The sequence below is a fragment of the Amblyomma maculatum genome, chromosome 11, assembly GCF_055883805.1.
Source record: "Amblyomma maculatum isolate TAMU_Amacu chromosome 11, ASM5588380v1, whole genome shotgun sequence".
In the NCBI taxonomy this organism is placed as follows: Eukaryota; Metazoa; Arthropoda; class Arachnida; order Ixodida; family Ixodidae; genus Amblyomma; species Amblyomma maculatum.
This window is the reverse complement of record NC_139354.1, coordinates 81,761,286-81,774,618: the sequence shown is the minus strand read 5'-3', so window position 1 is coordinate 81,774,618 and position 13,333 is coordinate 81,761,286. Positions and strand designations below refer to the sequence as shown.

The window sequence follows — 13,333 nt, the reverse complement described above, 5'->3', positions numbered from 1 at the left end:
TCTGGACGAGTCTTCAGCTGGAGTGAAGATTGCTGGAAAACGTATCAACAACCTTAGATATGCGGATGATACCACTTTAATTACAGAAAGTGAAGCGGAACTCAAGAGACTTCTGATGCGAGTACAAGAAGAGAGTGAGACGTTTGGGCTTAAACTGCACATTAAAAAGACAAAGATCATGGCGTCTTGCCCTATCAAGTCCTGAAGCATCAATGGACAAGAAGTGGAAGCTGTGACAGATTTTTTCTTCTTGGGCTCCAAGATTACCTCGGAAGGAGACTGCAGCCATGAAATTAGGAGACGCCTGCTTCTGGGAAAGAGAGCAATGGTTAGCCTTGACCGCCTAGTAAAGAGCAGAGACATTAGTCTGCCAACCAAGATCCGTATAACTCGTGCTATGGTCTTTCCAGTTGTGATGTATGGATGCGAGAGTTGGACTGTGAAAAAGGCTGACCGCCGAAGAATTGACGCGTTTGAATTGTGGTGCTGGCGAAGACTCTTGAGAGTTCCTTGGACTGCGAGAAGATCAAATCAGTCAATATTGTCAACCATAAACCCTGACTGCTCATTGGAGGGTCAAATTCTAAAGTTAAAGCTCAGCTACTTTGGTCATCTGATGAAAAGAGAGGAGTCGCTGGAGTAAGATTTGGTGTTGGGAAAGGTTGAGGGTTGCCGGAGAAGGGGTAGGCAGCGAACACGATGGTTAGATGGCATCCTCGAGGCCCTGCAGATGAAGTTATGTGATGTTAGGAAGATAGTGAGAGACCGGAAAGCGTGGCGTGACATGGTCAATAGGGTCACGAAGAGTCGGACACGACTGAACGACTGAACTGAACAAGGATGTAACGTCAGGCAGCCTGAAGTCGAGCCAAAAAGGGCATAGGAAGGGACCGGCGCGCAATATTTGAAAGTACCAGCGACTAAAATAGTTCAGTAAGCCAGTTAATTAGGGTGACGTCAAGAATCTGGCATCATGTAATCGGTAGTAGAATCGAAAAAACACAGTAAGGGATTAGCGCACATTTGAAAGTAACAAAGATGGTTTGGTTTGGTTTGTGGGGTTTAACGTCCCAAAGCAACTCAGGCTATGAGAGACGCCGTAGTGGAGGACTCCGGAAATTTCGACCACCTGGGGTTCTTTAACGTGCGCTGATATCGCACAGCACACGGGCGCCTTGCTTTTCGCCTCCATCGAAAAGCTGCCGCCGAGGCCGGGATTCGATCCCGCGTCCTTGGGAACAGTAGTCGAGCGCCGTAACCACTGCGCCACCCCGGCGGGGTGAAAGTAACAAAGAGTAAAATGGGTTAACAAGAAGCGAATTAATGTAACCTCGAGGATGTGCAAGAGCACGGATGTCTTTAGTATGGTTTTTCCTTTTTACTGTTTTTGAATTTGGGTTGTATTTTTTTATAACTACTTCGTTGCGCGCCATTCCCTTCCTATGCCAGTTTTGTCTCTACTACCGGTTGCGTGACGGCACATTCTTGACGTCACCCTAATGTACTGACTTAACGGTTTTATTCTTTGATACCTTTAAATTCCGCGCCACTCCCTTACTATGCCCCTTTTTTCTCTAGTTCCGGATGTGTGACGTCCCATTCTTGACGTAACAAAGTATCACTTCTTGTTTACCCCTTTTAGTTTTTGGTACATTCAAATTGCGCGCCAATGCGTTACTACGCCTTGTTTTGGCTCTACTTCCGGTTGCGGGATGTCACATCCTACACGTCACAATAATGCACTTTTTGTAGACCCATTTCGGTCTTTGGTATTTTCAAATTGCACGCCAATCCCTTCCTATTCCCTTTTTCGGCTCGACTTACGGCTGCATGACCTCCCATCCTCCACGTCACATTAATTCACTTCTTGTTTATTCATTTTAATCTTTGGTACTTTCAAATTGCGCGCCAATCCCTTTCTAGGCCCTTTTCAGGCTGTACTTCAGGTTGTGTGACGTCGCATCCTTGACGTCAACTTATTTTACTGATTTAATTTACTAATTATTATTTGATACACCTTGACATCACCCTAATTGACTGATCTAACTATTTTAGTATTTGATACGTTCAAATGTGGCGTCAAGTCACTGGCCAAGCCTTTGATAAAGAGACCATTTTCACCTTTACTTCTAGATGTTTTTCTTCTATTTACCTAAATAACTTATTGACCTAATTATTTTTGGACACAACATTATCAGCCTATATCGATTGACAGCACTCATTAACCTCTACCACCACAACTGCTGCGGACACGATTTTGCGGACCAGTTCCGCGGACGGAGAGAAATCTGTGAACATAGCGAAGTAACACTTTCGCGTTAAATAATCTAAAAACCAATGAGGTTTGCTAAATGCTCACCCTTACGGTAGTAGTTTCTGCTCAAAGCCGTTAAGCAGCTGTCGCCACTACAGCAAGAAGCTTTCATCAGACTGATGTGCTTTTACGCTACCTCCTCTGCCAAATCGTCGCAGAAAATAATCGTGTCATTTTTTTATGACATGACAGTGGGGCTGTGAGCAAGAAAGTTTCATGATCGAGAAGCCCATTTACTATGAAGCGTTGCTGATTTTCGATGTGAACTAATCTAGGCCTAACGACTAAATAAAAGAAGCGCACGGTCAGAATGCGCCGTTCATTGCACTCGCGGGTGGAGCCTTTGCGTTGATATTACTGTATCCGCCATCTTACCGTAATCTTTTGCACTTTTCTTCTACTTTCATGAAGATTAGGCCTTACAACCAGCAGCGAAAAAAATGCTGGTCAGAAGGGACGGTGCCTTGAGTAGCGCGCCGGACTATTTACGGTGAGCTGCTGCTGAGCTATCGGTATACGTACTCGACATTCTACAAAAGCGCTGTCAGACTGCACTCTATACCCTGCGGCACTCTATACCCCTCTTAACCCACGGTTTTGGGAATTTTTTCTATGTACGATATATGTACACGTGCTTGGAGCATGCCAGCACTTGCGCGTTTCGAACTCTGGTGCCGACGTGACATTCAATTCCGTCCACAGACGCCTCTATTTCGTAGGTCTAACTGAGATCTAAAAGCTCGGTTTGCGGTAATATAGTAGCGACATCGCACCGTTTTCGTTACTGCGCCCGTTCACCGCAGTTTTGCGTTACCGCGCTTGAAGCTGCTCGAGCGTGGCCATTAATGAGACGACGCGGCGTCGGTTTACGTCTGCAGCGGCTGCATTGCTTTCCAAATCAGCAACCTGGTAAATGGTCATAAAGAAAAATATTTACTAGTTTCAAATATATCTGTGGCTACGATGAAGCTGAGACATGGAGTTTTAGTTGCTTGGCACATGAAGAATAAGTCAAAATAAACAGTGTATATTATAGAATTTCAGTCATGACAATTCGATTCGTCAAGATACACGTCGCTGGCATCAGTCAAAGGAGTATACACACCAATTCTTGAAGCATCTGAAGGAATACGGCTGCTTTCCTGGTTATACAGAGATGCTCCCCAAGTAATCCCAACGTCTCATTTTGCCGCGAACATATTTTAATTTCAATTTAAATACAAGGCTAGGCAAAGACTCCGTATTTCAAAACCTGTCGACAGGGACATATCTGTGATGAAAACGTGTACATAGGTAAACAACATGTCGTCATAAAAATCTGTGACGTGGAGTTAGCAGAGCAAAGAGCAGTGACGACACGGGATAGCTCACCGCGACTGCCCTGTCTGTATCGACTGGGCACCCGAGGGAAAGCTCTGGGCTTCTGCTCGCTAGACTCGATGGCTTTCCACACTGTCTTCATTGCTGCATGTTACAACTTCACCTGGAATCTATTTCACGGTCGGTGTGGTTTTTAAGCGTAATGCTTGAGTATACTTCGTGCGTGCGCACAGACACACAGATTGGACTCTGAAAAGGGGAAGCAAAATTTATTTACTTGTTTAATTAACGCCGCACTCGTGAAACTTGACCCTGGTGTACATTAAGGCTACCTGCTGTACTCGGGTCCCAAGAGCATTCTAACACAAGTGCACAGCTTTCGGTAACTGCCCAGCCCGCTGGCGCACCGGGTGACGTGAACTGGCTTCACATCGAAGCGGCAGCGGACAGCGCTTCGGAATGGGCTAAAGCTGTAATAAACGTTGGACTTTTGCGCCGCTTTAGTGGAAAGCCTATCGCATAAAAGATACATCTTTGCATCGCGAGACGCCTTCAGCAACGGATCTAGCAGATGCCAGGTGAGTCGCACCGGACAGCAGGCTGGATGTGGAAAAAAAAAGCTCACTTTTATCGCTGCAATCACTCTACCAGCATCTCAGTATTGGTCAAACAATCCTCCCAATTTATTCGTTATTCATGGTTCTTTGCACGGAGTTCCTATGCACGCGAATAAACAGTGATCCGCGAGTGATTACAGATAGCAGAGGCTATCGTAGCCGATCGCGGTGGGCTGCTTTGGATACCCAGATCGCCTTGACTGCGCCAGATGGCGCCACATGCTTGGACGGCGTGCACGGCTCAGACCTGCTATACCTGCCGCGTCGGTCAGCGCGTGAGCAGGCGTGAGTAGGCGTGAGCTTGGGCAGCTTTACGGTGGCTGATGTCGTCTGATCAGGCCATGGAACTGTTTTTTTTTTACTGATAAAACATTTTTTTTTTTAAGCAAGCTTGGAGCCAGAGCGCAGTCAAATCGGGCTGAGAGAGCAGCATCTTCATAGTAATCAGTACCTTTGCTCAACATGTCTAACCATTCCTGCACGCCAACCGCCAAGCTTTCGTGCTTCCTGTTGGTTCCTACTTTTTCACTTGAGTCGCTGGCGAGCGGGTTGAAATCAAAGTGCTCGGCAATGTCAATAACATCCGTGCCTTCGGGCGAAACAACATCGTACTAATCATTCTACGCTGAACCACTGCTCAACGAAGATATTTTCTTAAAACGCTACCCGTGTGCGTCATTAGTATGCGTGTGTACATGTAGCCAGTCTTGCCAGCAGGAGGAGCACGTATGGCGCACTCGCATCTTTGACGTCACCGTGCGCTCGTGCTCGGAGAGCTCGAAACCGGAACTGGTCCTGAATAATGCCCTAATAAATTTTTGAGGCGTGTTGGGAGGTTCCGAATCGCAGTCGGTTTTGGACCATTGTGGATCGCTTAAACCAAAAATCCCGAAACAAAAAATGTACTTGTCTATAGTCCTTCAAGTATAAAATATTTGAAATCAGATAAAAAGATTATATTGAGGCTTAATGGAACATCTGAGGACAAGAAATGATGATCAAGCTCGTCGCAGTTTTATTCAGTGTTGTATTTTAGTGTCATTAAAAATCGCAGTGTTCGCTTTAGACTTTCAAAGTGCGGTGACGTGAAAACCTTTATAGCCCTTGGCTGTTAAGTCTTTTCAGCGATCTTTATTGAACTATGGATGACTGCTTTCTGATTCTCGAGCACCTGTTAAACAATTTTAAAAGGTAAAATTAGAAGTTTATGTCATCGATTTATGCATGTGAGACTTTCTGTGGATGATCGCAAACACGGACGCACACTCATCAGCAACATCAGCCGGGCTATGCCCATTGCTGGGCGAAGACCTCTCCCATATTCCTCCAGTTAACGTGGTCTTGTGCTAGCTTAATCCGGTCGATCTCGGTGAACTTAACCTCATCCGCCAAACTAACGTTCTGCCGCCCCCTGCTGAACTTTGCTTCCCTTGGAGTCCAATTTGGACCATCCGTTTTTCGCTCTTTGAATTACATGCCCTGCACATGACCAATTCCTCTTCTTGATTTCAACTAGAGTGTCATTAACTCGAGCTATTTTTCCCACTAAGTCGGCAGGCTTGCTACCTATTAACGTTACACCTGCCATATTTCGTTCCACAGGCATCTGCGTTGCCTAAGGGTTTAAGTAGAACTCTGTTCGTTAGCCTCCACGTTTCAGACCAGTAGTTGAGTATAGTAAGATGCAGCTGTAGTATACTTTCTTTTAGAGCGATACCGGTAAGCTGTTAGTCATATTCTGTGAGTACTTGCCAAATGCGCTCCATTCCAATCTTATTCTCCTAATTCTATCCCCTTCATGGTCCAGATCTGCGGTTATTACCTGTCCCATGTAGACATATTCACCTAGCAATTCCTGTGTTTCGCTTGCTATTGTAAACTGCTGTTCCCTCCAGAGGCTGTTGAACATTACCTTAGCGTTCTGCATATTGATTTTCAAGCCTACCTTTCTGCTATTCCTGGCTAGGTCGTCAGTCATTTTATGCAGGTAATTGCCATCATCATCATCAGCCTGATTATACCCACTGCAGGGCGAAGGCCTCTCTCATATCTCTCCACTTAGCCCGGTTCTGTGCTAGCTGCATCCACTTGACCCCTGCGTACTTCTTAATCTCATCCGCCCACCTAACTTTCTGCCGCCTCCTGCAACGCTTTCCTTCCCTTGGAATCCAGTTTGTTACCCTCAGCGACCATCGGTTATCCTCTCTTCGCACTACATGTCCTGCACATGTCCATTTATTCTTCTTAATTTCCACTAGAATGTCGGTAACTTGAGTTATTTCTCTGACCCACTCTGCACGCTTTCTATCTCTTGATGTTACCCCTACCATTTTTCGTTCCATAGCCCTCTGGGTTGTCCTCAACTTAAGTAGAACTCTCTTGGTTAGCCTCGACGTTTCAGCCGCATAGGTGAGTACAGATAAGATGCAACTGTTGTATACTTTCCTCTTGAGCGATACCGGTAAGCTGCTAATCATAATATGCGAGTGCTTGCCAAATGCGTTCCATCCCAATCTTATTCTTCTTGTTATTTCCTTTTCATGGCCCGGATCTGCGGTTACTACCTGTTCTAAGTACACATATTTACCTACTACTTCCAGTATTTCGCTACCTAATGTAAACTGCTGTTCCTTCCCAAGGCTGTTGAACATTACCTTAGTCTTCTGCATATTGATTTTCAAGCCTACTTTCTACTTTTCCTGTCTAGGTCATCAATCATTATTTGCATTATTTGTAATTGCCACTAGTTACTCGGTATAGCAGTCATCAGCAAATTGAAAGATAACTGCGGTATTCTCCATCAGCCCTTATCCCTAACTGGTCCCATTCCAGGTCTTTCAATACTTCCTCTAGAAGTAGTGAACCGTACTGGGGAGACAGTATCGCCTTGCCTAAAACCTTTTTGGTATGGAAATTTTGTTGGTTTTTTTATAAACAACTATGACTGCTTTCCAGCTTTTATAGATATCTTCCAGTACTTGCACATACGGCTCGTATCACCCTGATTTCGGAATGCCTGAATGACTGCCGAGGTTTCTACTGAGACAAATGCTTTTTCGTAGTCAATGAATTCATGTATAAATGCGTGTTATATTCCGAGAATTTTTCTGTCACCTGGTTGGTGGTATGGATATGATCGATAGTAGAGTACCCGTGGAAAAAAGTTATGATCTTTTGCTTGATTGAAGTCTACTGTGCTCCTTATTCTGTCAGTGATTACCTTAGTAAACAGCCGATATGCAACTGATAGTAAGCTGATTGGTTTGTTTTTTCAAGTCCTTAGTGCCCCTTTCATACGAATTATTATGTTAGTGTTCTTCCATGACTCCGCTACCGGCGATGACACCAGGCACTGCGTATACGGGGCGGCCAGTTTTCCTAAACGATATCGCCCCCGTCCTTCCACAAATCTAGTTACCTGATTCTCCCCAGCCGTTTTCCCCCTGTTCAGTTTCTAAAGCTTTCTTAATCTCGTCCGTCATTAGTGGCGGAATGTGTGACTGCTTTTCGGTAATGCCAGTGTATTATTGTCCGCACTTATTCCACTACTGTATAGATACGCACAGAACCCCTAGGCTACTTTTACTATCTTGGCCATATTCGTGATGACATTCCCCGCCTTGTCTCTTAGCGCATACATCTGATTTCTTCTTATGCCTAATTTTCTCTTCACCGCTCCAACATTGATTTCTTCTTACGCCTAATTTCCTCTTCACCGCTTTAACATTGCCTCCACTCTTTAAAGCATGCTCAATTTTTCACATGTCATACATCCTTACATCGGGCACTTTGCACTCACTGCTTAGCTTTAATACGTCTGCCAGGTCTTTCCTGTTTGCTATGCTTGAACCTGTCATACTTTCGCTTTTTGAATCAAATCTTTCGCCTCCTTAACTAGTTTACCAGTAACCTCTTTACCTATCCTACCACCTACTTCTACCGCACACTGGTGAGATTCTCTAGGCTTTCCCCTTAGCAGTTCTAGGCTCTCGTTCATTGCAGGGCTCATTCAAGTACGAGAGTCAACGTACGCCGTCGCTCCTACCCCGTGAGGTTACAAATTCACGCAACAGTCTGACACAAGCAGGACGCGATTTTTTCGTCTTTGACGCGCACGAAGTTTCCAGGTGCTTTTCCATCGCACCAAGGCCTTTTCTCATGACGTTACGTGGAAAACGCCATGACGGCAGCTGTAGCGGTCTCCATGGCAACCGCTTCGAAATGACGGTCAGTTCAGTTCAGTCGTTCAGTCGTGTCCGACTCTTCGTGACCCTATGGACCATGTCACGCCATGCTTTCCGGTCTCTCACTATCTTCCTAACATTACATAACTTCATCTGCAGTGCCTCGAGGATGCCATCTAACCATCGCGTTCGCTACCTACCCCTACTCCGGCGACCCTCAACCTTTCCCAACATCAAATCTTTCTCCAGCGACTCCTCTCTTCTCATCAGATGACCAAAGTAGCTGAGCTTTAACTTTAGAATTTGACGCTCCAATGAGCAGTCAGGGTTTATGGTCGACCATACCGACTGATTTGATCTTCTGTCAGTCCAAGGAACTCTCAAGAGTCTTCGCCAGCACCACAATTCAAACGCATCAATTCTTCGGCGGTCAGCCTTTTTCACAGTCCAACTCTCGCATCCATACATCACAACCGGAAAGACCATAGCACGAGTTATACAGATCTTGATTGGCAGAATAATGTCTCGGCTCTTTACTAGGCGGTCAAGGCTAACCATTGCTCTCTTTTCCAGAAGCAGGCGTCTCCTAATTTCATGGCTGTAGTCTCCTTCCGAGGTAATATTGGAGCCCAAGAAGAGAAAATCTGTCACAGCTACCACTTCTTGTCCATTGATGCTCCAGGACTTGATAGGGCAAAACGCCATGATCTTTGTCTTTTTAATGTTCCGTTTAAGCTCAAACTTCTCACTCTCTTCTTGTACGCGCATCAAAAGTCTCTAGAGTTCCACTTCACTTTCTGCCATTAAAGTGGTATCATTCGCATATCTAAGGTTGTTGATACGTTTTCCAGCAATCTTCCCTCCAGCTGAAGACTCGTCCAGACCGGCCTTCCTCATGATGCACTCTGCATATAGGTTAAATAGGCAGGGCGACAGTATGCAGCCTTGCCTCCCTCCTTCCTCAATCGGGAACCAATCAGTAAGACCATGCCCAGTTCTGACTGTGGCCTTTTGACCTTCATACAGGTTCCTGAGGTGACAGATGAGGTGAATTGGAACTCCCATCTCTTGGAGAGCTTGCCACAATCTGTTGTGATCTACGCACTCAAACGCTTTCGCATAATCAATAAAGCAGAAGTAGATGGGTTTCTGCAACTCTCTTGCTTTTTCCATGATCCAGCGAAGGTTGGCGATTTGGTCTCTAGGTCCTCTGCCCTTGCGAAACTCAGCTTGCACGTCAGGAAGCTCCTGATCCACATACTGCTGCAGTCTACCTTGGAGGATTTCCAACATCACCTTGCTAGCATGCGAAATAAGCGCGATCGTGCGGTAGTTGGAACAATCTTTGGCACTGCCTTACTCTGGAATGGGATGTAAACTGACCTCGTCCAATCCTGTGGCCACTGCAGGTTTGTCCAAATTTTCTCACATAATGTATGCAGAATGTTACCAGCGTCATGGTTGAGGTTTTGAAGCAACTCAGCTGGAATGCCATCAATTCCGCTAGCTTTGTTCTTAGCAGGGTTGGCTAAGGCCCATTAAACTTCACTCTTCAGGATGCCCGGCTCGAGATCAGTAATCACAACCGTCTTATGTTGGGTTTGCACATTCGGGTCCTTCTTGTACAGTTCTTCTGTATATTCCTGCCACCTCTACTTTATCTTTGAGGCTTCTGTGAGGTCCTTGCCTCGTTTTTCCTTTATCACGCCCAGCTTACACAGAAGCTTCCTTTGATATCTTTGATTGTCTTATACAGAGCTATTGTGTTCCTTAATTGGCTCTTGTCCTCAACTGCTTGGCACTGTATGTTCAGGAAGGCATTCTTATCTCTTTTTGCTATTTTCAGAAAATCCGCATTGAGAACCTTGTATTTTTCTCTTTCCCCCATACCGTTTGCCATCCTCCTTTCCTCAGCTATTTGCAAAGCCTCTTCAGATAACCAGTTTGCTTTCTTGCCTTTCTTTTGCTTTGGAAGTACCTTAGTAGCAACTTCTTGTATTATATCACGAACATCAGTCCAGATCTCTTCGGGCTCTCTGTCTTCTAGATCTAATTCTTGAAATCGATTCCTCCCTTCCACAGCATATTCTAATGGAATTTGATCCAGATCACATGAAATTACAGTAGACAAGGAGAACTAATATACCTTTCTCGTGTGCCCGGCGTGGCTTAGTCTCCTAACCTGCCCGGCTGGTGATCGGCAGTATTTATTTCGTAAAGTTTAAATGGTGCGGCGTTCGAACAAGCAACAAATGAAAACCGCAGCAATGACGCATGGATCGGACGTCCGGAGGAGTTATCATCGCATATGCTTGAATCGACTTGTGATGTCATGAGTCATGACCGAACGTGAAGTCCTGACCTAATGCGCCGTCGTAGTGATGGCGCCTTCAGTTACTACACGAGACCTGATAGGATGTAATTATTAGGTCCCTGCCAGTCATGACCGATGACGAAAACAGATGATGGCCTCACAATCTTGGGAAGTGTGACACTTCTCAAGAATGGACAGCTCATTGAGTCATGAGCCATAAAATGGTTTTGCCTTAAAATTTGGATAATGAAGGTTTTCTACTTCTCAGGGATTTCGTTAATGAGACATCGACATACTTGAAAATGCAGCCTCGTCAAATGAATAGCAGTTACACAGTAAATGCTGTTTCGTTTCGCACAAACCACATATTTTTGAACTAGTATAAATTTTACACCGACAAACGTTATCATGCACTTCTAACTCACGCTTATTCTCTTGAGATTGAAAATTGCAATCAGCTGAATGATACTGAATAACATTTACATTACTATAAACTTCCGTCAAAAGAATAATGTCCCGTGGTTGTGACAAGGTCAGTGACAATAAATGAAGAGCCTGGAAGTTCACCGAAGAAGTTCTTTCTTGGGCGGACTAGCGCCGACAAAGAAATAAGTGAATAAGCGGCGGCAATAACTTTAAACGTGCTCGTCGGCCGTCGAACTAAAAATGCGCGTCGCACGCGCCAGGACTCCATTTAAGGGCGAAAAGGGAACTGCGAGATAAAACCACACACCATGACTAGCATAATTTGGAACACTGCATAAACACAAGAAAGTAGCTAGAATCTTCTATAGGCTTCTCGGTGCATCTTGCGACACAAAAAAAAAGTTAAATCAGCATCTCGCGACAACGAGCTTGAAGAAAAACAACAGACAGAACTATCTTCACAATGATAAGGCCGCAAGCCGGCGGCTATAAACAAGAACAAGTAAATGCTTGAATTATTCATGGCAATATATTTATTAGCTGGATGAGCAGAGTCAAACTGTGTGTTAATGATGCTTGTGTTTATACTGCGTGTTTTGTATTGGTTCATGTACAGGAATTTTAAAGCAAGATCTCTTAGAAGACAACAAATCACAGGAGGCGGAAGAGCATCCGACAGACGATTCTGGCAGCGTGAAAAGAATCGCCATGAAGCTCTATAAAACGTGTGTAGCAGGTATGTAGATGGTTCTTAATGTTCTTTATTTTGTTGGTCGTTTATTGGTTTAAAAATGTCCGCCGATTATCTCGGGCATACAATGAAGGAATCGCTAAGTCAAAGCACAAACATTTTTAATGAAGAAGGAACTGCTAGAAATGCGAATGTTAAACGTAGAAATGAATTCCTACTGATGTTTTCTCTGAAGTGGCTGTTATGTCGACCTATAAGTCATCAAGAAGCCTAGGCGCACGGATATGATCACATACACACTCTCCTGTTCATTCACCTTCGACACGATACGGCATAGGATCACCCTTGGTGCCTGTACTGCTGCATGCAGTCTCGGCTACACTAGTCCTTGTCATCGCGTTTAGTTTGCACTATCATCATCCGCCTATTATTAGTGCCTCTCTAAGCGGTTCTTCGTAAGGCGCAGGGGTGGCATAGATGTGGAACATCCGCCTCGTGTGCAAGAGGGCTGTAGTTAAAATCCCTGAGCTGCGCAATTCTCCATCAGAATAAATAAAATTTCCACGTGTCAATGGGACTATATAATGATGTCTGGCGTGTGACCTGATTGTGGCGAAAAACACTGTAAACGCATTCTTTCCCGAGAAAGGATTTGACCACCTTTGTGCAGTAATTAACCGCAACCTACAAAAAATACTGCAGTAAACCCCTGTCCCAAAGTTTGTAGCGACAGGGAAGCGGTTCTTCGTAAGGTGCAGTGGGCGCCTAGAGGTAGAAAATCCGCCTCTTATGCAAGAGGGCTGTGGTTCAAATCCCTGAGCCGCGCAATTTTCCACCAGACTAAATAAACATTCCGCGTGTCAATGGGATTATACAATGAGGTCTGGCGCGTGACCTGATTGTGGTGAAACACACTGGAAATGCATTCCTTCACAAAAAAGTATTTGACCACCTTAGTGCAGTAATTAACCGCAACCTACTAAGAATACTGCAGTAAAACCCCCATCCCAAAGTTTGTAGCGACAGGGGAGCGGTTCTTCGTAATGTGCAGTGGTGGCCTAGGGGTAGAAAATCCGCCTCGTGTGCAAGAGGGCTGTGGTTCAAATCCCTGAGCCGCGCAATTCTCCACCAGACTAAACAAGCCTTCCGCGTGTCAATTGGATTATACAATGATGTCTGGAGCGTGACCTGATGATGGTGATGCACACTGGAAATGCATTCCTTCACAAGAAAGGATTTGACCACCTTTGTGCCGTAATTAACCGCCACCTACAAAGAATACTCCAGTAAACCCCCATCACAAAGTTCGTACCGACAGCGGAGCAGCTCTTCGTAAGGTGCATTGGTGGCCTAGAGGTAGAAAATCCGCCTGGTGTGCAAGAGGGCTGTGGTTCTTATCCCTGAGCCGCGCAATTCTCCACCAGACCAAATAAACATTCTGCGTGTCAATGGGATTATACTATGATG

At 45.1% G+C, this 13,333-nt stretch overlaps 1 protein-coding gene across 1 annotated transcript in view; it reads left to right on the top strand.

The window, feature by feature from the left end:
* Nucleotides 1-13,333, top strand: part of LOC146174264 (neprilysin-1-like) — a 181,257-nt gene that overhangs the window by 46,289 nt on the left and 121,635 nt on the right. Inside the window, exon 4 of the mRNA XM_084585364.1 lies at nucleotides 11,792-11,911. Coding sequence (XP_084441490.1) covers nucleotides 11,792-11,911 — 120 coding nt within the window. The remainder of the gene's footprint in view (nucleotides 1-11,791; nucleotides 11,912-13,333) is intronic.